Genomic DNA, 22,911 nt, shown 5'->3' on the forward strand with positions numbered 1-22,911 from the left:
AAAAAAGAGCTAATTGAGCCATTTCTAGAATTTAACCGTTTTGGGGGGGATTCACCCCAAAACAAGGGGCCGGTCCCCGAGGCCGAGGGGGCACCTGGAGGTGCCGAGCAAGGAAAAGGCACAATTCACCCCAAAACACAGCCAAGGGGGGGGCAGCGACCCCCTCAAATCCCTGGTCCCCAGAGCCACTGCCCCCCCAGCTGAGGGTTGGGGGGGTCAGAGCTGCTGGGGTTGATTAATTAGAGGCGCTGGGGTTAATTAATTGGAGGTGCTGGGGCTAATTGGAGGTGCTGGCTCAGCCCCTGGACACCCCATTGCAGGGTGCCCAGCCAAGCACATCCCCAGGGCAGCCCCAGCTGGGGTGTCCACACCCCAAAACCCCCCCTGTGCCCCTTGGGGTGCGGGTCCCTGGGGTCTGCGGGGTCCCAGGGTGTCTAATTAGCGCTGGTGCTGCCCGGGATGATTAAAAAAGGGCAGTTTGTTCAAAGGCTGGAGGCAGAGGGTGTGGGCAGGGAGGGGCTGCAGACGCAGGGCCTCAAAAACATGTCATTAAGAGACCACCAGAGGTGGGGTTTTTGTCTTGCTTTTTAATTAAAAGTGGCTAAGAATGGAAAGACTGTGACCAAAACTCCGAGGTTTGCAAGAATCCCGAGTTCCCTGCTCCCTCCCCAGGGCTGGGCCAGGGCTGTGTCCCCCCAGGGCTGGCAGCTCTAGGCAATGCCACGTTGCCCGTGCCCTCCATGCTCTGAAGTTTCCCCCAAAATTTGCTTCCAGAGCATTTCTGCAGCCAAAGGCCTTGGAATAGCACAGCCCTCGTTCCAGGACACTGACCTTTCTTTTCAGGCACCCACCTCTCCTGGGAAACACCCCTGCTTGAGCAAGGAAATATTTTATCATCTATTTACTCCCAAAATAGTTTGGCTTTTGCCCATTTCCTCCACCCCACGTGGGCTGGGGCTGCTTCTCCCTTCACATTCCCTCCCTTTCCAGCTCCTGGGAACACCAGGAGCCACCATTCCAGGGATTTATGGGTGGGTCACAAGTGGGAAACTCAAAGAGGGCAAAAATTCCCTGCTGCCTTCTCCCTCCTTCCCACGGAAAAGCAGGAGGGGGGGGGGGATGTCAAAGATCATTCCAGAAACATCCCAGACGGAGGAGTCAGGCCAGGGTGCTCCTGCATCCCAGTGATTTTCCACTGTTGAAGAATCCCTGAGGGCAAGTGAGGACAGGGCTGGCTCTTGGCAAGCCCTGAATAGAGGAGCAGCCTCAGGAGCACATGGGCTCCCCACAATGGGTGGGACACCCTCGTGCTGCAAGAAACACACTCGGTGCTTCCTTCCCTCCAGCTCTGGCCTCCTGGTTTTTTCCACCCACAAGTGGGAACCAGCAGCCCTGAGCTCACCAGGTCCACGTGGCCTGTCTGTCTGTCTGTCTGTCTGTCTCTGTTTCCATCCTGCAGCACACACAAGCTAAGACCAGTTCAGTAGCCTCCATGAAATCCGTCTGGCCACCCAAGGAACAGAATCACAGGAAGGTTTAGGTTGGAAGGGACCTCTGGAGATCAAGTCCATCCCCCTGCCAGAGCAGCAGGGCAGGTCACATAGAAACACATCCAGATGGGTCTTGGAAGTGTCCAGAAAAGGAGACTCCACCACCTCTCTGGGCAGCCTGTCCCAGGGCTCTGTAATGGAGTTTCTCCTCATGTTGAGGTGGAACTTCCCATGTTCCTGTGTCAAACCTCCTCCCATGGTCTGCAGGACACATTTTGGGGAAGCTCAGAGGAAAACCCCAACTTCCCTTCACTCCCAAGGAGAACTAATCCCTAAGGAACCTTCAGTCACTGCCACTCACCTCATGCCATCTCCTAAACACAACATTCTCTAACAAACCATATTTCTTTTACAGGAATTATTTTTTAGTGGCTGAATAATATTTGCAAGGTCAGTGTCAAGAAAGACCTCAAGAACTAACATGCAAGGGGGGAGACTGAGATTAGATATTAGGAATTAATTCTTCACCATGAGGGCAGGAAGGCATTGGAAGAGGTTGCCCAGGGAAGCTGTGGCTGCCCCATCCCTGGCAGTGTTGAAGGGCAGGTTGGATGGGGCTTGGAGCAGCCTGGGCTAGTGGGAGGTGTCCCTGCCCATGCAGGGGGTGGAACCTGATGTTCTTGGAGGTCCTTTCCAAGCTTAACCACTCCATGATTCCAGGCAGACAGCAAACCCCTGCATCTCAGTGGGGAGGTGCTCCCATGCACCCATGTCTGCTGCAGGAGGCAGGACAGGTGACACCCAAAGTGGCCAACTTTGCCCAGTGTGGGCTACACCAGCCCAAGCTGAGCCCTCCCTGAGCTCATCCTGGGCTTCAGGTTTGTTTTTTCCTGCTAAAATGTGACTAAGGAAGAAGCAAAGAAGTGGTGAGGCCACCACCTGTCAGGAATGGAAGTGTTTTATATGTTCTGTTCTACAGAACATGTCGAAACCAGAAGACACAGGAGACAAGTCAAGGCCTTTTATCAGGTGGGATGAGCTTCTCCTGGAGCAGCACAAGGGACACGGAGATAACCCTGACTGCAGCCCAGTGGTTCTGGCTGCTCTCACCCCACCACACTGGGGAGCAGAGCTCTCAGGAACTGCAGCCCAAAACCACATTGCACTCCTTGAGCTGGGAATCCTTTTTCCCATGGAAGTTCCAGCCCTGTCTACTCTGGCAGAAACCAAGCCTAACAATCCTCCTACTCCTTGCCAGTCATCCCATGTAACAACTGTCACCCACCATCACGACAGCTCCTGGAGACACTGGCAGAGGTGACAAATCTCTCCCTGCAGCCCGGGTTGGCTGAGCATGTTTCTGAGGACAAAACCCTCTGGGTTCTGTCTCAGAGCAATTAATAAATGAGCTCAGACCCTGCTGCTTGGCAAGAGCCACGAGGAAGTCCCTGCAACACGGACTCGCAGCGTTCAGGGACTCAGGGAAACACATCATCAGCAATGGGAAAATTGGAGGGATCAAATCAGCAATTAACCAGAAACGTGCAAATTGGAAAGGTTTCCTAATTCAGGAAGTTAATCCAGACTCAGATTCCAAGCCCGACAACCCTGAGAGGAGCCAAACTGCCTTCCTTCAGCCACTTCATCCTGCTGCTTCCACCCACTCCACTGCCACCTCCTGGCTAATCATGCAGACTGCTCCTCCTGCAGATCTGTCCCCTCCTGGACGGGGAGGACACACAGGTTTAATGTGTCCCCTCCTGGACTGGGAGGACACACAGGTTTAATGTGTCCCCTCCTGGAAAGGAAGGACAGACAGGTTTAATGTGTCCCCTCCTAAAGATAAAAGACACACAGGTTTAATGTGTCCCCTCCTAAACATAAAAGGCACTCAGGTTTAATGTGTCCCCTCCTAAAGATAAAAGACACACAGGTTTAATGTGTCCCCTCCTAAACATAAAAGACACACAGGTTTAATCTGTCCCCTCCTGGAAAGGAAGGACACACAGGTTTAATCTGTCCCCTCTGGGCAATGATTGCTCTGCAGGAGGGGAAAAGCCACGAGCTTGTGCCAGTGACAAATGTCACAAGTTAAATTAGCTTAAGTTAATGCAAAGCCCTGAAGTTTATCTGCTGTGACAATCTGACGTGGTTTCTGTGCATTTTTAGCCACTGAGCAGGGTGGGTGGGTTACTGTAGTCAAGGAAAATAGATCCCCAAAATGAGAAAATTAAAATCCACGAGACACTGCAATAAAATCCAGTCTTTCCTAGTAGTGACAGAAAGCTGAGATGTTCACAGAATGTGAGATAACATTTCAGGCCAAGTGGGGATTTCCCTATGAATTAACCAACCCTAAATAACCCAATACCCAACGAAAGGGGCCCAAAATCCAACTCTGGGTCAAGCAGTTTGTTCTGACACACTCCCTGGTTTCCTTGGTGAAGGCTGAGGAATCATGTTCCATGGCAAACCTGCATGGAGGGGCAGTTGGAGAACTGCTTCCTTGGTGTTCCCCAGGGCACTGCTCCTCCCTCCAGCCCTGGGACCCAGAGCCCATGTGCCCCCCAACCTCTCCCTGGACACAGGCTGTAGTTTCTTTCAGCACCCACCAGGAACTGCTCTGCAGCAGGAGGTGCAGGTGTCAGGCAGGGCTGGAACCACGGGGGTTATGCAAGGAGGAGAGCTGCCAAATAAAAGCTTGAACAGGACCTGGGCATTCATTTCAAGTGTCATAAGACCTCTGGACTATTAATGATCCCTAAGGCTTAGCAGAAAGCTGATACCTTCATTCTTGGGCTTGTCTTGGAAAGGATGATCTCCAGAGGTCCCTTCCAACCCTGATCACTTTGTTACTGGGAAGGAATCACTTCTCAGTCTGAACTGATTTTGTGTATTGTTATTCTGGGACATCTCCAGTTGAAACACTGGTTGTGTTCTAAGTGACCAGAAACTGAGGTCCAGAGGAGGCCATGGAGATGATTCTTGGGCTGGAGCAGCTCTGCTCTGGAGACAGGCTGTGAGAGTTGGGCTGTTCAGCCTGGGGAGGAGAAGGCTCCAGGGAGACCTTAGAGCCCCTTCAGTGCCTGAAGGGGCTCCAGGAAAGCTGGGGAGGGACTTGGGACAAGGGCAGGGAGGGATGGGATGAGGGGGATGGATGAAAACTGGAAGAGGGAGATTGAGGTGAGACATGAGGAGGAAATTCTTTGCTGTGAGGGTGGTGAGAGCCTGGCCCAGGTTGCCCAGGGAAGCTGTGGCTGCCCCATCCCTGGCAGTGTTGAAGGGCAGGTTGGATGGGGCTTGGAGCAGCCTGGGCTGCTGGGAGGTGTCCCTGCCCATGCAGGGGGTTGGATCTGGATGATCTTTACGGTCCCTTCCAGCCCAGCCCTGTCTGGGATTCTATGAAACACAAAGTGAGATGAGTGAAGATTTCCCAGTTGCTATTTTTTGCATTCATGACTTTTGGCCTGTACAGAGCAACTTCAATGTAACCACAAAGTAAAAAGTGACAAATTCTTATCCTTTTTTTGCTAATATCCACTATCCAATGTCTGAAAAAAGACCACCTTAAGCGATGAAATGATGTAGAATATCTAAAAAGAACTGAGCAGGGAAATGGTGACCCTGTGGTTAGGGCAGCAGTCTGGATCAGAAATAACACAGGGCCCTGACCCCAGCTGCCTCTTGCTCTCAGAATGCCAGATCTCTCAGTTCCACATCTACAAAACAGGGCTATTTACTCATCTGACAGCAAGACACTAAATTTAATCCCACGGGCTGCTCAAGTAGAGACACACAAGTAACCACCAGTGGAAACCCTTAAATAGCAAGTTCTCTTTTACAACAAGTCTTTCCTAATAGGCTTCCTGGTTTTACCAAAGCACACACAGAAAGTTGTCTTTCTGGTCAAGGTATTAAATCATTCTCAGAGGGTGCAGGAGGGAGGCTGAGTTTGAAGCATGGAGATGAAAGCACACCAATAACACAGGCAAAGTCCACAAACAACACTTGAATTCACTGCCCTGCATCAAGCCACTCAGGAAAGAAAGGAGGTTGAATTCCTGTTTGAAAAGCCCAACTGGGAACTGTTTTGTAACATCTCGTCTGAGTCTTTAATCTTGCGAGTTCCCAGACGTGCCAGGGCAGGCTTGCAAGGATTATTTTGCAGCTCACCATTCACAGCCATGAACACAACACATCCCATAGTTTTTAACTCACATGTCCCCCAGGAATGTGCAGCCCCTGGCAGCAGCACAGGTGAATAGCTGAGATGGGAAAGTTACCTCCCAGGATCAGTCACCTCTGAGCAACCTGGGCTGGTGGGAGGTGTCCCTGCCCGTGCAGGGGGGTTGGATCTAGATGATCTTGAAGGTCTCTTCTAACCCAAATCATTCCATGATTGTACTCCTCTCAGGCTACAAAAGCAGAGTGAGGCAATGTGGAGATGGAATTGCAACATTAGGGTTGTAAACACACGCACTTTTGTTCAGGTCAAACAAGCAAGAAGTCTGATACAAGCAACAATTCCAGCTCCTTGCTGGTTTCTTCAGGTCAGTATCATGGGGCTGTCAGCAGTTTGAGGTCCATATTGCAGGTTCTCTTGACTCGACTCTACTAATTCCTTGTACTTCTAGTTAGCAGCAGCTCTCCTTAAATCCCAAACACACCGACTGGAGAAAGCAGAAAGTTGGGCAATTTTATCTCCCCCCATGCCCATCCTTCTCCCTTCTTGTAACATGTTATGCAACTTTCCATGTAGGGGGAAAAAAATCATTACTCTGTATTTCTGAGGAACATGCTCTGTTATGACTTTCAAAAGGAGCAACAACTCGTTTTCATAACCTCCTCATGTTAGGCAAGAAATGGTACTAATTAGTTATCACTGCAATAGGACAAAACAAAAAAACACCACCACCCAAACCAACCAACTAATCAACACTCCAAACCCTACACACACCAAAACTCCTTCAAACTTCCCACAACTGATTTGGAACTTGCAGGTTGAGGAATAAAAAGTGCAACATCCCCAAATCCCTCTTGGCATGAAGGCTGGAAGCTCAGGGCCAGCAGCAGGTCAGGCAGGGTGAAGCACAACTCCTCAAAGCTTTTCTTTTCACAAATCATTTGGTTTTCAAATTGCAGCTGTGTTAGGAGGGCAAAAAAACCCCACCCTGAGACAGGCTGCATTTCATAGAATCATGGAATGGTTTGGGTGGGAAGGGACCTTAAAGATCTTCCAGATCCAACCCCCTGCATGGGCAGGGACACCTCCCACCAGCCCAGGCTGCTCCAAGCCCCATCCAACCTGCCCTTCAACACTTCCTTTCTCAACACTGGCCCAACAGCCTTTTTTTTCCCCCCAGTTGGACCATAATACAGAGCAAGGAGATGCAAAATTGCTGCTCTTACCATGGTTTCATTCTTACATCTTCCATTCTAAACCAGCAAGGAAATGCAATTCTCTTGCAGCTCACCTGAAGAACTTCCTGCTTTCCTACAGAAAAGAATTCCCATCAAGTCTGTTTCTTCTGTGTGTTTATAAAGTGATACAGGAACAAAAACCCCACAACCTTCTCTGGTTCTATGAACTGCTCCCTGCAATGCTTCAGCATGTGCTGAAGAGCCTCAGACCATGGAAAGGAGCATCAGAATTAGAAATCCAAGGACATGTGACACGCACCCACCTTCATGCTACATTAGAGGGATCAGCAAGACACAGGTGGGAGAAATATTTAGGGGTATGATGTCATGAAAGGCCCTGCTGCAAACATCTAGAGCAGCTGCTGCTCTCGGGGAGCCTCCTCTGCCTGCAGTGCTTGTGGACAGAGCTCCCAGCACCCAGAGATGGCCATCACTGCCCAACACATCCATGGAAGGCCATGACTCAGTTCACAGGCAGCTATTCCCAGTATTCCAAGAAACTGCATCAGGAGATACCTACTCCCATCTGTAAAAGCAGCAACAGATCAAGAAAGCAAGAGGATTCATTGCAAAAAAACCCCAATACGAGGACAAGCCAATTTTTCAAGAGTTAAAAAAAACCCAAATCAACTCCCCAAACCACTAAATCCCTTCTAAATCTTGACCCTCCTTTTCAAAGGCACAGATCATGGGACAGAAGAATGCAGCATTGTCCAAAAAAAAAAGGGAGCAGATTATTTCTGAGAGCAGAGGGTGATGCACAAGAAACTTTTTCTTAAGCACCAGAAACGATTTGAACGGGTCAACTGAAGCAGAAATGATCTTGGTGGGTCAGAAAGCAGCACTGAAATTCATGCCATTCTCATTTCTTATTCAGAATTCCAGTAGAAGCTTAAAAACCTGCAAAATTATTCTGTTGCTGCCAGGATAAAGATCTTTATTAAAGGCATCTGTGAACCTCTAAGGTAGACTTCTTTCTCGTGCCCACAGGGAATGCAGATGCTTCCCTTCCTTTGGAATTCCTCTCTCCTTAGAGGTGGATTTAATTCTTCTGCCACGTCTCCAATATACTTAGAATTTATTATGCCATTTATTTTTCAGCACAGTTAATAGGCTAAAATCAAAATATAAGAGGTAATTAATTTATACCTCCCAAAGCCAGCAAGACAATGCAACTTCTTAGTGCCAGGCTGCTTCAAAAACTGCCTTTTGTCTGTGAAAACAGTGGAATTTACTAATTTGAGCTTAATTCCAGCCTTGAACATCCTTAAATCTTCAGGAAAAATCATCACGTTTCATTGACAGGCACAGAAGCCCTGGGAAAATGAGTGTTGCTTCTTCCCCACCTGCACCCTTTGAAGAGAACAGCCCCTGTGAACTGACAGAACATTCTACAAAATCAATCAAAAAATGGTGATACTGTATAAAAATGTTGTCAAACTGCAAGCAAAACCATCCTGGTACAAGACAGAGTCACTTGATGGAAGCTGCCAAGTGATGAGTTATGAAAGACTCTTTAAATCTTGATGCCTACATCAAAACCTGCACATTAACTTTTCTGCTTTCAAATTTCAGCTGTAAAGGTGTGAAACCATTTTACAGTCATTAATTTTCAATATCAGTTTTCTGCTTTTGAAGTACTTGAAGACTGACTAGACAGTCCAGAGAGGTATTGATCAGTTCTGAACCAAAGGGGTGATAATGATGCTGCTTTCTGCAAAGTCCAACAGCAATTCTTAATTATTAAAAGCAGTGCTTGATAAGCTTCTAATTACTCAGAATACACACTGCCAGACACATTGTTTGTAACATAAAAATATCACCCCCCAAAGACATGTGGCCATTGATTCCAACAAGCCCACAGAGCTCCATTGTACACTTTTCCAACCAGGATGCAGAGATCACACCCAGGCTTAAACTCTACATGAGTTTTCAGCTCAGCAGAACATCCTTTGCAACCCCCCAAAAAATAATAATAGCAATAAAATTACATGCCCATCAAAAAAAAACCAACCTAACAATCATCAGACATTAAGGACCGAGATCTGAAGAACTTTTATAATCACTCCTGGAAAACAGCAGAGCTTGAAGTTCAGCAACAGGTAAGATAGAAAAAGGTTTTTCATTAAGAATCACTCAGATCTTAATCACAGTGTAGGACAGAATAGGCTGCAAAAACTGTCAGTTCATTTTGTCATGAAAATGGGTGTTTATTTAATTCACCTCCATGTCCCCCAGGTTTAAAGACCACACTTGATTAATCTCCTATTGACAAGTGAGATGTCCCTTACCAGTGGGGAAAGAAAAAGCCTTGCTGAGCTACACATGATGTCTGCTTGTTTTTAAATACTGTCAGTCAATAAAAATATGAAACCATAAAATCATCATTTAAACATTTTATGACCCTGAGCTCAAGTCCCAAGAGTGAAAAAAAGTTTTGACACTTTTTAGTGTTTTGGAGGGCCTCTCACTGCAAGTTGCTTAATGTTTTATCCTGTTCTTATCAAGTTGCTTCATGTTTTACCCTGTTCACATCAAAGGCAGATCCCCGGCACAATCTGCAAGGAATCATCACCCCAAAAAGAGTCACCACCACAGCACTGTTTGCACCAACAGCCCCCACCACAGTGTGTACCTCCAACTCCTACAAAAATGCTCCTCGACCCCACTCATGGCCACACCATTAATCATTGTCATGCAAAGAAACAGGCAACAAATTAAAAGCATCATAAAAATATTGGTATTTTCATCTCAGAAGTAAACTTGGGGAAGAAGTCACTTACTTGGTTGAAACAGACACAAAGAGTCCAAGGGAAGCAACACCTTTTAAACTGCATTCCCTGAGCTCTACCTCCTCCTGGCTGTAGTGAATTAAAATAAGAGACACAACAGGGCAAAACCACCCAGCTGGACTGAGCTGTTAAGATATAAACTCATCTCCCAGGGATAAAAGCCTAAATTCAGCTGAAAGGACTCTTGGAAAATCAAGTCCATCATTTAAGACTTGGTTGGGAACACAGGGTGGATGATTGCAACCTCTGATGTGCACAGCAACACATATCAGGCCATTTAAGAAGTGTCTGTGTAAACAAGAGAGTCAATAACTCAGACAGGGGTGACAATGCCAAAACAAATGATCACCACACCTTTAACCAGAAAGGTAAGTTAGTCTGAGATAACACACTGAACAAACAAGCTCAGACAGCTGATGCCTTTAGTAAAGGATAAGGCACTTTTGGGTTGAAGAGCAGTTCAAACTTCTCCAGAGAAGATGCTGCCCTTTAAACTGCTCACCTTGGAATGCTGAGCTCCTGATGGTGGGTTCATCCTGGTGGATCTCCCTCCTTAAAAATGGCAATGTTAATTAATTAAAAAATCAGCCAGACTCTGCCCTAGACTGTAGGATATCTTCAGGGGGAAAAAAAATAAAGATAATTTAGTCCCATGTTCCAGAAACAATTCAAAGCCAACCCAAAGTTGATGGAACTGCTCTTTTTGAAGGAAGCATTTTAGCAACACAAACCAACCCTTTCATATTAAAACCAACAAAGCTGATCCAAACCACTCTGCTCAGTTTGTCAGCAAAGGCAGAAAGCAGTAAACACAACTGAGCACATCCTTCTGCAAACTCTGCAGGTCAATGCAAATCTCAGCAGGAGTGGGAAGCCACAGCAAATCTCTTGAATTTCCTGCCTTTTCCAAGGCCCATTTCCCTTCTCTTGCTGAAATATGTACTTCCCAAGACACCACACTGCAACATTTTCAGACCAGTGTGTCAGCTTTCCATACATTTGCCCCAGATAATGAGGAGATTTGGTGACATTATGTCATAATATGACTGTGAAGTGGGTTACATAGTTTAATCTTCCACAGAAAGGAAGTTCTTAAGTCTTGGAAGGAAAAAAAGAAATCATACAAGATGAATCATTGCTATGAACTGTAGAGAAAAAAAAACCAAACTGTCCCAGATTTTAAAACTCTGAATAGCAGCCTAATACTGTAAATTTATTGAGAAGAAAAATCATCTTGCAAAACTGGAATACAATTGATTTACCAAGAATTATTCTTATGATGAATATTTTTTTCTTTTTTTAGCATTTAAAAATCATTGAATAACAAGGCCTGACCATAAAATAGTGGCACAACAGAAACTGTAGGTTATAAATGTGAGGTGGAATGCATAGAACCTCTGGGGCGGACCAGCCACAGTAAAACACAAGTCACCATCATGAGTGTAAATTCCTTTTCATAACTGGCTTTTGTTGTGTTTTTTTGGTTTGTTTGTTTGTTTTTTCTTCTAGAAGGTAAGAGGCTGTATATATAAATATTCTAGAGAAAACATTTCAAACCCATCATTTTATTTCTCAGGAACACTGGAAGGGGTTTCAGCTCCAAAATGAGTAGGTTTGTTGGGCCAAAACTGCCCTTTCTGGTTCCTACAGTTTCCTATGCTTGTTATGAATAAAACCAACATGAATGATTAGGTGGTAGAAAATGGTGAAAAACATCAACTAAGGAGCTAATTCTCAACAGACAGAGGACATGGTGTTTCAAAACACAGTGCTTAACAGCATTAAACCTTGAGGAAGTAATGCTAGGAAGAATATCCACCTGTTTTTTTGCTATCTTGGACAAAAAATGCATCCCATTAAGTCACAAAAGCCCAGTTCATTACCAAGCAGGGCAGTTAAGTTTGACATCTGCCTGTGAGGATCTCTGGATAAGACAGTTTGGTGGGATTTAGCTGAAAAAAAAAAAAAAAGCAGCACAGAAGAGTAGGAATTTTAAGGAAAAGAAGACTTACAGTACATTGCCTTGGGCCTCTCTCTTCAATGAAGGTGGCAACAAGTTCCTAGTTTGCATAATGCTGCTATATTTAGTTTTAGCTGAAGAGAAATACAAATGTGAAAAAATAACAGCTACTCACTGGTTAAAACAGATAGATTTGGCATTCCAGCCCACCATCCCTGCACTGACTTGTCATTTCCCCCTCACTGCCTCTCAGGATTATGAAACAGTGACGTGCCTACAGTTCAAAGTTTCCTCTCCAACAAGTGCAAAGCTCTGATGACTCCAGCCCCTAGAAACCATCCCATAATTGGATGCTCGTTACATTTCTGGGATGGATCTCCACGTGGTACCACAAGCATTTTCTTAACCATGCACCTGAAACACCATTGATTCATTCAAACTTCTTCTCACTCTTCTCATCAACCGGTCAGAAAGACGTTTGTGATCTCCCTTGATTCCCCCCTCCTCACAACTCCAGGAATTCCAAAAAGCAATCCAAAGAGCAGCATTTGATATGATCCCCAGCTTAAAAAGCCAGCTCTCCCCAAAGAGAGAGGAGATGCTTGGCTGATCTGAGTCCCTGGATTTCCTCTCTGCTGTCAGATCTCTCTTCCTCCTGGGACTCCCCAAACCACTGGGTCCCCACATCTCAGGGACTCCCTTTCTAACCCATCTCATACCTGACTCCAACTGAACTAAACCTGTAGGGATCAGGAATACAGTATCCCAAACAAGAGAAACTGTGAAAAGGGAAACATCAGGTTAAAAGAAAACAATAATAATTAAAAAAAAAGCAGCCCTACTCAAATAAATTACGTAAATGTTCTGAAATCAACATCATTTTTGAGGCAACCTTTCCAGAGACCTCTTGGGTTCCTTTCTTCTCTGAAGCACCTTTTAAGTTGTATGGTTGTAAGAATAACTTTAACTATAGAAGCTATATGAATCTTTTTAAAGAATCACATTTTTGATGATTATAAAAATTTATCTATTATACAACATAGGTCCAGCTACACTGAAAAAATTACACCGCTTATTGAAATACATTTCATTTTAGAAACAGACTACTAAATAGGTCTATACAAAAAACCTCTAAAATAATTTCTGTAGTAAAATAAAGAGTGTGTTAGGAGAGCTACACAAACAAGAAAACAATTTTTTTGTCTTTCTTTTATAATGCTCAAATATACTGTGATAGGTGGTTGGCTCACTCCAAAGCCAGCACCAAAAAGCTGAAAGGAATCCATTACCATACACAGTGATACAATTAATGCTCTGTATTAATCTCACAGCCTTCCCGATTAGTACAAAGAAAACCAGGCCTGTCTCCTCTTTGAGGAGAAGTCCAGGATATAAAAGCAAGCATACCTCATCAGCTGATATGAAATTATAAAATTCCACAAGTCTCAGTATCTGAAATTTGGAAAAGTCACCAGGAAAACGCAAGCAAATCGGGTCGGAGTCCTGTTGGTTCCCAGGGTCACGGGAGCTCTGCTGATCCAGAACAGGATTTCCTTGTTTGTTAACTGACTGGAGGGAAAAATTAGGCCCACCTGCTGGGGCTAAGAGAAAGACAAAGATCCTCACCCAACTAACCCCTCTGTATTTCCACTTCCATATTTTCCATGTGCATAAAATGGGAAAACCAGCTGGCTGGAAGCAGAGAGGTTAGTGGTGCTGTGCTGAACTGTTTTTTTCTGCCAGGTGTCGCAGAAAGTTGTCCTCACTCTGGCCTCTGTGATTTAAAGGCTCACTCTTAAAAAGAGCTGGAGGGGGGGGCAAATGAGGAACCGGGGGGACTGGGAGATGGTGTGGATGGTGAGGATGAGGGTGGAGGTGAAGGTGTGAATAGGGGTGGGGGATGGGGCGCGGAGGAAGCGTGCTCACTGGGTTCAGGTTGATGGGTGGAGTCGGGGTGGTGGGTGCGTTGACCACAGCAGGGACTGTGGTGGCAGGAGAAGTGGTGGAGAGTGGGATCTGGACAGCAGTTGACACATTGACGGGGCTGGTGACACGGAAGCACTTCTCCTTGTGTGCCTTCAGCATGTTGGAGAAGCGGAAGCGCTGGCCGCAGACGTCGCAGGGATAGGGCTTCTCCCCGGTGTGAGTCCTACGGTGCCTCTTCATGTTGGGCCGGCTGGTGAAGCTCTTCCCACAGATTTCACAGATGAAGGGCTTCTCTCCTGCCACGCACAGACACAGCCACCAGTTAGGCAGGGAACATCTGCCAGGACTTCCTTCATATAGAGGCAAACTAACTGCGTCCTGCAAATGCTAACGTGACCGATCCCTTCATAGAACGGCTGCTCTGGGATGTTCTCAGCCTTGATGAAATCCTCTCACCTTTGGACTTTGATGAATGAGACAATCTTTTATAAGGCTTTGGCAAGGGGTTCTTTCAGACCAAAGAAAGTAATCCTAACCTCCCATTTCACCCTCACAGTGAATCACAGGACTAAAGACAGTCAGATCCAGTCCCAGCAGGGTGACGGAGGTGATTCTGCCTCTCTACTATGCTCTGGGGAGACCACACTTGGAATATCACATACAGCTCTGGAGCCCTCAGCACAAGAAAGACATGGAGCTGTTGGAAAGGGTCCAGAGAAGGGCCGCAAAGATGCTCTAAAGGCTGGAGCAGCTCTGATCTGGAGACAAGCTGAGAGAGTTGGGGGTGTTCAGCCTGGAGAAGAGGAAGGCTCCAGGGAGACCTTAAAGCACCTTCCAGTGCCTGAAGGGGCTCCAGGAAAGCTGGGGAGGGACTTGGGACAAAGGCAGGGAGGGATGGGACGAGGGGAAAGGGATTAAAAGTGGAAGAGGGGAGATTTAGATTAAACATTATGAGGAAGTTCTTCAGTGTGAGGGTGGTGAGACCCTGGAACAGCTTGCCCAGGGAAGCTGTGGCTGCCCCATCCCTGGAAGGGTTGAAGGGCAGGTTGGATGGGGCTTGGAGCAGCCTGGGCTGGTGGGAGGTGTCCCTGCCCATGCAGGGGGTTGGATCTAGGTGATCCTTGAGGTCCCTGCTAGCCTTAAACATTCTGTGATTCTATGATTTAACAGCAAGGTAATGAATTAACCCCTCCTGTCTGATTTTCTAGGTTGGATAACAGTTTTAATTCCAAACTCCAAGGAAGGGAATACAGCTGGAAGTGCAGCAAAGTTCTATCAAGTTTTATACTTGTGCTTTTCTTGATTAAGTCCTTACCAGTGTGTGTTTTCATGTGCTCATCAAAGTACTGTTTCATGTTGAAGTCCTTGCCACACCACTGGCACATGAACTGCTTGTGCCCGATGTGGATGCTCATGTGGGAACGCAGCTGGTACTTGTACTGAAACCTCTCATCACAGTTCTGCAACAGAAAAAAAGCAGCCCATAATACCCAGGAAGCAACACAGCCACGGCACAGCACTCAAATGTACAACGGGAAGGAGCAAAGAATACTTGAACACTAGTTCAGACCCTCTGGCAAAGGGAAAGTTTCAATTCTTTCTTGAGAGCAGCATTTGGTGGGTACTGAAAGGTCCGGGGCACTTGGCAAGGAGTGTGGAACAACCACAACCTCTAGTGGACACAGCTGGTGGCAAAGCCCGGCAGAGACACTGTTCTGCCAGCAGAAAAGTGCTTCCGTTGGCTGAAGGTCCTGGTTGGAGTTTTGGCAGCTTTGCCAGTGATCTCTGCTGGCTACAGCAGGTCTCCACTAGAGGACTCTGCTCTCTCAGCCAAACCAACAGCAGCTCTGGGCTTGTTTTGCAGCAGGCCAGGCTGTTTCCAGCTGGTATTTACTGGTATCAGGAAGTTTCTTCCCCTAAGGAAAGAAAAGGAAAGACTCACTGCAGGAGTCTTCTCCCCAAGCCTGGCTGCAGTACCACCATGCAGGGGGTTGGAACTGGATGATCTTTAAGGTCCCTTCCAACCCAAACCAGTCTGGGATTCTATGATCACCACTACCTGTCCAGTGGGAGGTGTGTCCCTCTTTGGGGACAGGGTGAGCCACCAGACCTGCCCTGGCAACAGAAAGGGCTCTGCAACCAACCACTCTGCCTCCATTATGTGGTACCCACGGGCATCCCCATCAGAGGGGGCCTGCAGGAAAGCTGGGGAGGAACTTGGGACAAGGGCAGGAGTGAGAGGACAAGGGGGACGGATTAAAACTGGAAGAGGGGGGAGATTTAGGTGAGACATGAGGAGGAAATTCTTTGCTGTGAGGGTGGTGAGAGCCTGGCCCAGGTTGCCCAGGGAAGCTGTGGCTGCCCCATCCCTGGCAGTGTTGAAGGGCAGGTTGGATGGGGCTTGGAGCAGCCTGGGCTGGTGGGAGGTGTCCCTGCCCATGCAGGGGGGTTGGATCTAGATGATCTTTAAGGTCCCTTCCAACCCAAACTATTCTATGATGATGATGGTGACAGACACTATCCTCCCCCGACACAGGACTGGGTCAGTCTGTCCCATAGTGTCACCTTCCTGAGGACAAGCATAAAATGACATCACAAACACAAGTGAATTCACCCATGAGAGACTCTCCCCTGTCCCAACACACACACACTTGGTTTAAGAAATGCCCATTCAGATCACTGCCTTACATCTCCAGGAGGAAGAACAATCGGGTTTTTTTTCCCCAGGTGAATATCAAGCAGAAATTATTTTCACTGCCACCACTTGTGTTTCAAGTCCCTGGACAAGACAGGGAGGATTAACCTCATCTGCATTGGGCTTTGCTATGAACTCTGAGGGAAAACTAGGCTTCAAATCCTGCTCTAGTGTGTACTCATTGAGAAAAACATGACAGGCAGCAGCCAAAGCAAACCACAGGCACCTCAGTTTGCTGCCAGCTGCACTCCTGCTGTGCCCTTCACACATCTTTCCCCAAATGTTTATGAAACTGCACCTCATTCCCAAGTCAGTCAATTCAGTTTCCCCCTCCATTCCCTGATGACAGCCCGTTACTAATTTTACACCTCATGCTGCAGTATCTAAACATATCACCAGTTGCTGCCTCACCTCACATCTGAAAGGTTTCTCTCCAGAATGCTGTAGGGAATGTACTTTGAGAGACATACTGCGTTTGAATGATTTTCCACAGGTTTCACATGTAAATGGCATGTCCTTTGTGTGTGCTGTAACAACACAACAGTTCATTAGAGAGGGTCATTCAAATGCAAACAGCTCTTTAACCAATTTCCCCCTCCAATCTCAGCAGGGAAATTATTAACACCAAACACCTTTTAAATATACACGTGTAAACATATTTTACCTGCTGCCCAGCACTACAGACTTGAACTGTTGGCTAAGAAAGCTCAGGCAACTGAATTTGCCTTATTATTTTTATCCTCAAAACAGCAATTATGAGTCAAGAATCACCAAGACACATGAAGAGGCAGAACTGATCACTAACTCACCAACCATGTGTTTCCGCACGTGGGCCATGGTGTAGAACTTTTTTTCACAAATCTCACAAGAGAATTTCTTTTCTGCATATCCATGGACAATCTTGGTGTGTTCATGGAGGGACCAGAGCTTCTTGAATGATTTATTACAGGAAACGCACTGGATGGAAGGGGATAAATAGAAAGAAGTTTCAATTAGAAAGGTTCAGTGGTTCAAGTTTGTGGAGTTAAAGCCAAGGATCTTCCTCTTGCATGACAAAAATAAGGCCAAAACAAGTCAAAAAGGTGTATCCTGTCTCAGACTGCACTTCAGCTTACATTTACTGCTCGACACTTGAAACAATCACATTAAGAAAAGCCAGCTCAAGCAGGATTAGAGAGGATGTTCACACACTGCAGGCTGGTGCCACCTGAGGAGCATCACAGCCACTGCAGTAACTGATTTCCAAACCACAACTGCAGACACAGCAGGATGAAGCTCTCAAGGAGCTGACACAGAGAAGACACCTTCACTGGTGTGGGGAGAATCCAAACCACTGGTGTGGGAAGAAGCCATAAGAGGTGGAGGAGGCCAATACCACCAAGTTGCTTTAAACCCATCTTCACATCTTCCAGGACCACTGTGAGCCCCCAGCCTCCAACAGCCCAGGCTTAAACTCATCTTCACATCTTCCAGGAGCACTGTGAGCCCCCAGCCTCCAACAGCCCAGGAACTGGTCAAAGCTCTCTCATCCTTGTAGCTCCTCACAGAAGACAGCTTCCATCTTGCAGCTCTTGTCCATGCAGCCTGGTACACAGCTCACTGAGTTGTCACTTCCATCTTTCATGTTCTAACTCTTCATTTATATCTATCAGTAGCACTGTAGGTCTAAAATGACAACATGCAAACCATGTTTTATGCTCTTCCCACAGCTACTCTGAAATGTCCAGAAGGTCAGTGATGAGCAGGATCCACAGGCTTTGTTTTCCCAATTGTTACAAACTCTTGTTAAAGACTTGATAAAATAAATCCTTGTACAATTTTGAAAACTCCAGAAAAATTGTAGTTGTACAACTTGATAGCAGCCACATACACGAAGATAACAAATCATTTTCATCTTCAAAGAGGAAGAAATTGTGGCCTGTTATTTTTTGTTGGCTGATGGGGTGTTTGGGGACATCTCCACTACCCCCTCCTTCCCCCAAAATCAGGAGGGCTGTTCATTGTTTCTTCTCTGTACAGCCAAGTCCTGCTGCTTCCACAGCTCCTGAATCTCTGCAGGTTGGAAACTCTGCTACACTGTGCTGACTCCAAGAGGAGCCCCTGTCTCTAAAAGGACCTACTTGGAGGCAAGTCAGAAGCAAACCATAATCCTTGGAAGGGGGGAACCTCTGGAGAGTAAAGCAATGCTGAGAAATCATCCAAAAAATCCTCTGGTGCAAGGTTCAGTGAGCCCCTGAAGCAGTCAGCCTACAATTTAATTGACAATCAGCAGCAATTTAAATCACTAATATTGAGAGTAACTCCAGAGAGAGACTAAGGTGACAACAGAAACTGTGTGAAGGTGCTAATTTTGCAAGGATGGAAACCAGAAGTTACCTGGAAAACCTGATACATTCCAACACTTCAATGACAATCTAGTTTATCAGTTCTGTTTCAGTTCTGAACTGTTTATCAGTTCCAATTACCACTTAAATAATTAAATAATCATGTTTTCTTTCCCCTAGACAAAGCTCCATATCCCCCTTGACATGTCAAACCCTATGTTCATGTAAAAGCTTCATATCCCCTTACTCCTTTTGCCAAGTGCAACAAAAACAAATGCGCAGGCAACTGTGAAACACATCCCAAACATCAGGACAGACCAAAAAATACCTGCTTATACTGAGAACTTGAAGGCAACAAGTTGCTCTGGCACTAGAAATACTTGGGGAAGTTTCTGGACCTTTTTCTCCTGGTCCTGGATATAAAACACTATTTCTACAATCAATTTCTTCTTTTCCTGTCACTTTTGGAGAGAGGAATGTAAACTCTGAGAAGTATGTGTGGGCACAGATTACAGGACACTTCTCCATTCCAGACCACACCTTCCAACTATTCATGAATTCCTGTTTAAAGGCAAAAGATTTTATGCTGTGAATAAGCCACCTGGATGCTTGGGCATTCCTTAAATTTACATTTTCATGTTCTCTGCTACACTCAACTTGAAGTACTTATTTCAAAATCTGCAAGGACACCCTGAAATGTTTATGCATTTTACTAACTATGTTCAAGAACTCATTACATTTTACTCCTTCCTTCAGTCTTCCTCCTATGAGCTGAAACATAAGGAGAAATAACACAGTGTTACATCCAGCTGCATTTGAGTATCACAGCAAAGAGGAATTACAATAAATATTTCAACTGTCTCCCACGCAGAGGGAATTAAATACCAACTCAGTTTAACATTTAAGCAAACAAAAAATTAAATCTTTCTGGTAAAACTCACTGGACAGACAAAAAAAAACCCCAAAACTCGTTGCTCTACAAAGTCTCAACATTTCAGCTGCACAAAAAAATGGAACTCAAGCTGCTTCATGCTGGCAGTGGGATTATTTCAGAAGTAGGTGGTAATGCTGGGCCGAGTTTAACAAGGCAAAAAAGGCACGTTCCAATCAGCAGATAAAACAACAGAGCCCCCAGTTACATGAGAACATAGATGCCTATGAGCAAAGAACAAACCACAGATGAATCAGAAACTCTGAAACTCTTTCCACAACTTAAACTTTAAAATGGTTCTATTACAACACAGGCTTCCATTGTTGTATAAAATTAAAAGCTGCAAATCTTCTGTTGAGAAAGACCAGAGATCTTTATGTAGCAGTGAGATTTACTGAGCTTTTTGCACTGAGAAAAGGGCAGGCCCATGAACAGATTTACTTGCTGAACTGATACATTTCCATACACACACATGTGAATTATTTGTAATTCTCTCAATAGGATTTTAAAAGGTTACATCTTAAGATGAGTTCAAATCCTGAGTTCAAATCCTGACTTCACTAGTTTCTTTCTCACCTGCTTGCCTCTACAGTAATTTAGACATTTCCAATTCCAGCAAAGTGTCACAATTCCATTCTCCCTTGAAACCTTACCTGGACACACTCTGAGACTGAGTTTCAGGGCACTGAAACACTCTGAACTTTAAGGCTAGTGACAGCTGCAGGTGCTCAGCACCTGGAGAAGGAGGGTTTATCCTGTCAAAGGACTTCACTGCAAATGCACTTGTGTTCAGGCCAGCGACTCTGGAGTCTGACATGGGTAAAGCAGCTTTGGTTTTCCCCAACTCCTGGTTAAATACTAGAGTAACTAAAGCAGTTGGCAGTCGGACACTGTTCCCTGCATTTTACTTCCTTGGGAAGACACCAAAGTGTTGATACGTAGAGACAAGGTCTGGGTCAGAACCTGGTCTGTGCAAAAGATTTCCCCCTCTGAAGTGTCCACTAGCTGTAGTATCCAGGGCACGACAGAAGGTATGGAAATCTGGCAAGCAGGTGAGCAAACCTACCTGGATATTTTTTTCACAGTCTGTTTGCTGGTGAAGGGACAGCTCACTTTCTAGAACAAATTTCTTCCCACATTTGTCGCAGATCTGCATGCGCCTGTGAGTGACGTTCATGTGCTTCTCCAGGTACCAGCGTGTGTTAAACACCCTGGGGCACTTCTCACAGGTTAAAGTCTCCTTCTCTTCACACTTTGATTTCTGCACAGGTGCCTTGGGCTCCTTTGCAGTTTTCTTCTTCAGCTTGGAAATCTGGCAAGCAGGTGAGCAAACCTACCTGGATATTTTTTTCACAGTCTGTTTGCTGGTGAAGGGACAGCTCACTTTCTAGAACAAATTTCTTCCCACATTTGTCGCAGATCTGCATGCGCCTGTGAGTGACGTTCATGTGCTTCTCCAGGTACCAGCGTGTGTTAAACACCCTGGGGCACTTCTCACAGGTTAAAGTCTCCTTCTCTTCACACTTTGATTTCTGCACAGGTGCCTTGGGCTCCTTTGCAGTTTTCTTCTTACGCTTGGGGGGCTCCACCCTCTTTCTACGACCCCTTGTAGCTCTGGGTGATGGGGAAGTTGTGGCTGCTGCAGCAGATGCAGCTCTCCTTGTTCTCCTTTGTGCAACACTAACTTTTTCCACTCTTTTCTCTTTTTTCTTCTGCCCCTCATTTTCCTCATAATCATTACTGTCTTCAGTGGCCTCTTCCCCACTGTCACCCTCCTCTTCCTCACTGCTGGTCTTAAGAACAGCAGTCTCTTTGGACTGGGAGGAGACACCCTTCTCCCCTTTTGATACATTTAAGGTTTGGTTGTTAAGGTTTACCTCTACTATAATCTGCTCCCTTTTGTAAGTCACTTCATCTTCCTCCTCTTCCTCCTCCTCAGAGTCGTCAGAGTTCTCTCTATCTTCTTTCACAGCCCGGACCTCTCCTACCGCTCTGTTCTCCCTGAAATACGGCTGCTCCTCTCTTTCATGGAGATGTGGTTTACTCATTTTGCTGTCCACCAGCACCGAGTAAGGGCTTCCTGACTCCCTCTTGTACACTTTGGTGGACAGATCAAGTTCCTGGCTGGCACCATGATAAAAGGTGGGTGGTGGCACTTGACCACGGCGACCGTCCTCTTGCGCCATCCCCGCTACATGCGCGGCGCAGTTTTCAACCAACTGTTGGCAAGAATTGGCTGTTTGACTCATTTGGGGGGCCCTGATTCATGGAGCACCTTTCATCCCAGAAAAAGCAAGGAAGCAGCTTTCAATCAGGCTGGGCTCTCAAGACCGACGCCTGTTCCATCTACACAGTATGAACAGAATCTGATTCTCTGCTGGTGTTTAGCACTGAGGTGTAGGTCACAGAATCCTGGGGTTATGGCAGGAGCAGAGCAGTGGTAATTAATCTTCTGAAGAAAGTTGCCAAAGAACCGGTGAACATTTTATCTAGAAAAGACAACAGAGAAAACAACATCAATTAAAAGACCTCCAAATCACTAAGATCTTCAAACAAATTGGTTTTGAGTTGATACAACTGGGATAAAGCACAGGGTGCACTACCCATGAGCTCTATCTGCTGGGATGGACTGTCCTGTAGCACCACCTCAAGTACTGCTGGTAGGTACAAAGAAGAGCACTTTTTGCAGGGACCAGAACTAGTACTAGACCCTCAGTTATGTCCTCAGCTATGGACATCATGCTGTTTATGTCAAAGTGAATATTCTCCCCCTGCCAGAGACCACCTGCCTCACCCTGGGCCAAGATGCTGATCTGTGCTCCCCAAGACTCTGCTCCACTCCCACACAGCTCTCCATCAAAGCAGGTGCACAATTCCAGAGCAATCCCTCTTCTCCTCCTGTATCTCCCAAAGGAAGCCCATCCTTACACAGCAAGCAGACATACTATACTGAACAACACTCCATTAACATAGATATGCATGAAGAATTTCAATGGAGACATTTTCAACTCGCAGCACTAAATCAGATTAAGAACACCGTGTCCCCTGCTTGTTTCCACCTCAGAGATCCCTCATGCAGCCTCTTGATTTAAGGCACTTTTTCTTTTGTCTCATTCTCCCTTCCCCCAGCTACTTATTCCTCAATGTATCAGCCAAACAATATTACATTTGCCCATCTAAATTTCACTTGCAGTTATCCAAGTTGGAATTTGACCAGGACACCATCACTTCCTCTTGCAAAAAACCAAAACCAACATAAAAATGCCATGTGATCCCTAATGAATCCAAGTCATCAAGCTCTCACATCTATTTTTCACCAGCACAAGAACATTTTGGTAGCAGAGTATTGCAACATCAAGCCAAGATTTCAGG

General features: G+C 46.0%; 1 protein-coding gene across 2 annotated transcripts; it reads right to left on the bottom strand.

Moving 5' to 3' along the window:
* Positions 1-12,750: 12,750 nt before the first annotated feature.
* Positions 12,751-22,028, bottom strand: ZNF652 (zinc finger protein 652). Of its 2 annotated transcripts, none has more exons than XM_010004448.1 (5): positions 21,417-22,028; positions 17,094-17,241; positions 16,696-16,811; positions 14,905-15,049; positions 12,751-13,885 (listed from the first exon to the last, which is right to left on the bottom strand). In XM_010004448.1, the coding sequence occupies exons 1-5, from the start codon at positions 21,786-21,788 to the stop codon at positions 13,371-13,373; spliced, it is 1,296 nt and encodes a 431-aa protein (XP_010002750.1). In that variant the 5' UTR covers positions 21,789-22,028; the 3' UTR covers positions 12,751-13,370. The 2 variants fall into 2 exon arrangements, with proteins under 2 accessions (XP_010002750.1, XP_010002749.1); XM_010004447.1 differs by having other exon boundaries at positions 20,877-22,022.
* Positions 22,029-22,911: the final 883 nt, after the last annotated feature.

The sequence above is a fragment of the Chaetura pelagica genome, unplaced genomic scaffold (genome assembly GCF_000747805.2).
Source record: "Chaetura pelagica isolate M959 unplaced genomic scaffold, ChaPel_1.0 scaffold789, whole genome shotgun sequence".
NCBI classification, from domain to species: domain Eukaryota; kingdom Metazoa; phylum Chordata; class Aves; order Apodiformes; family Apodidae; genus Chaetura; species Chaetura pelagica.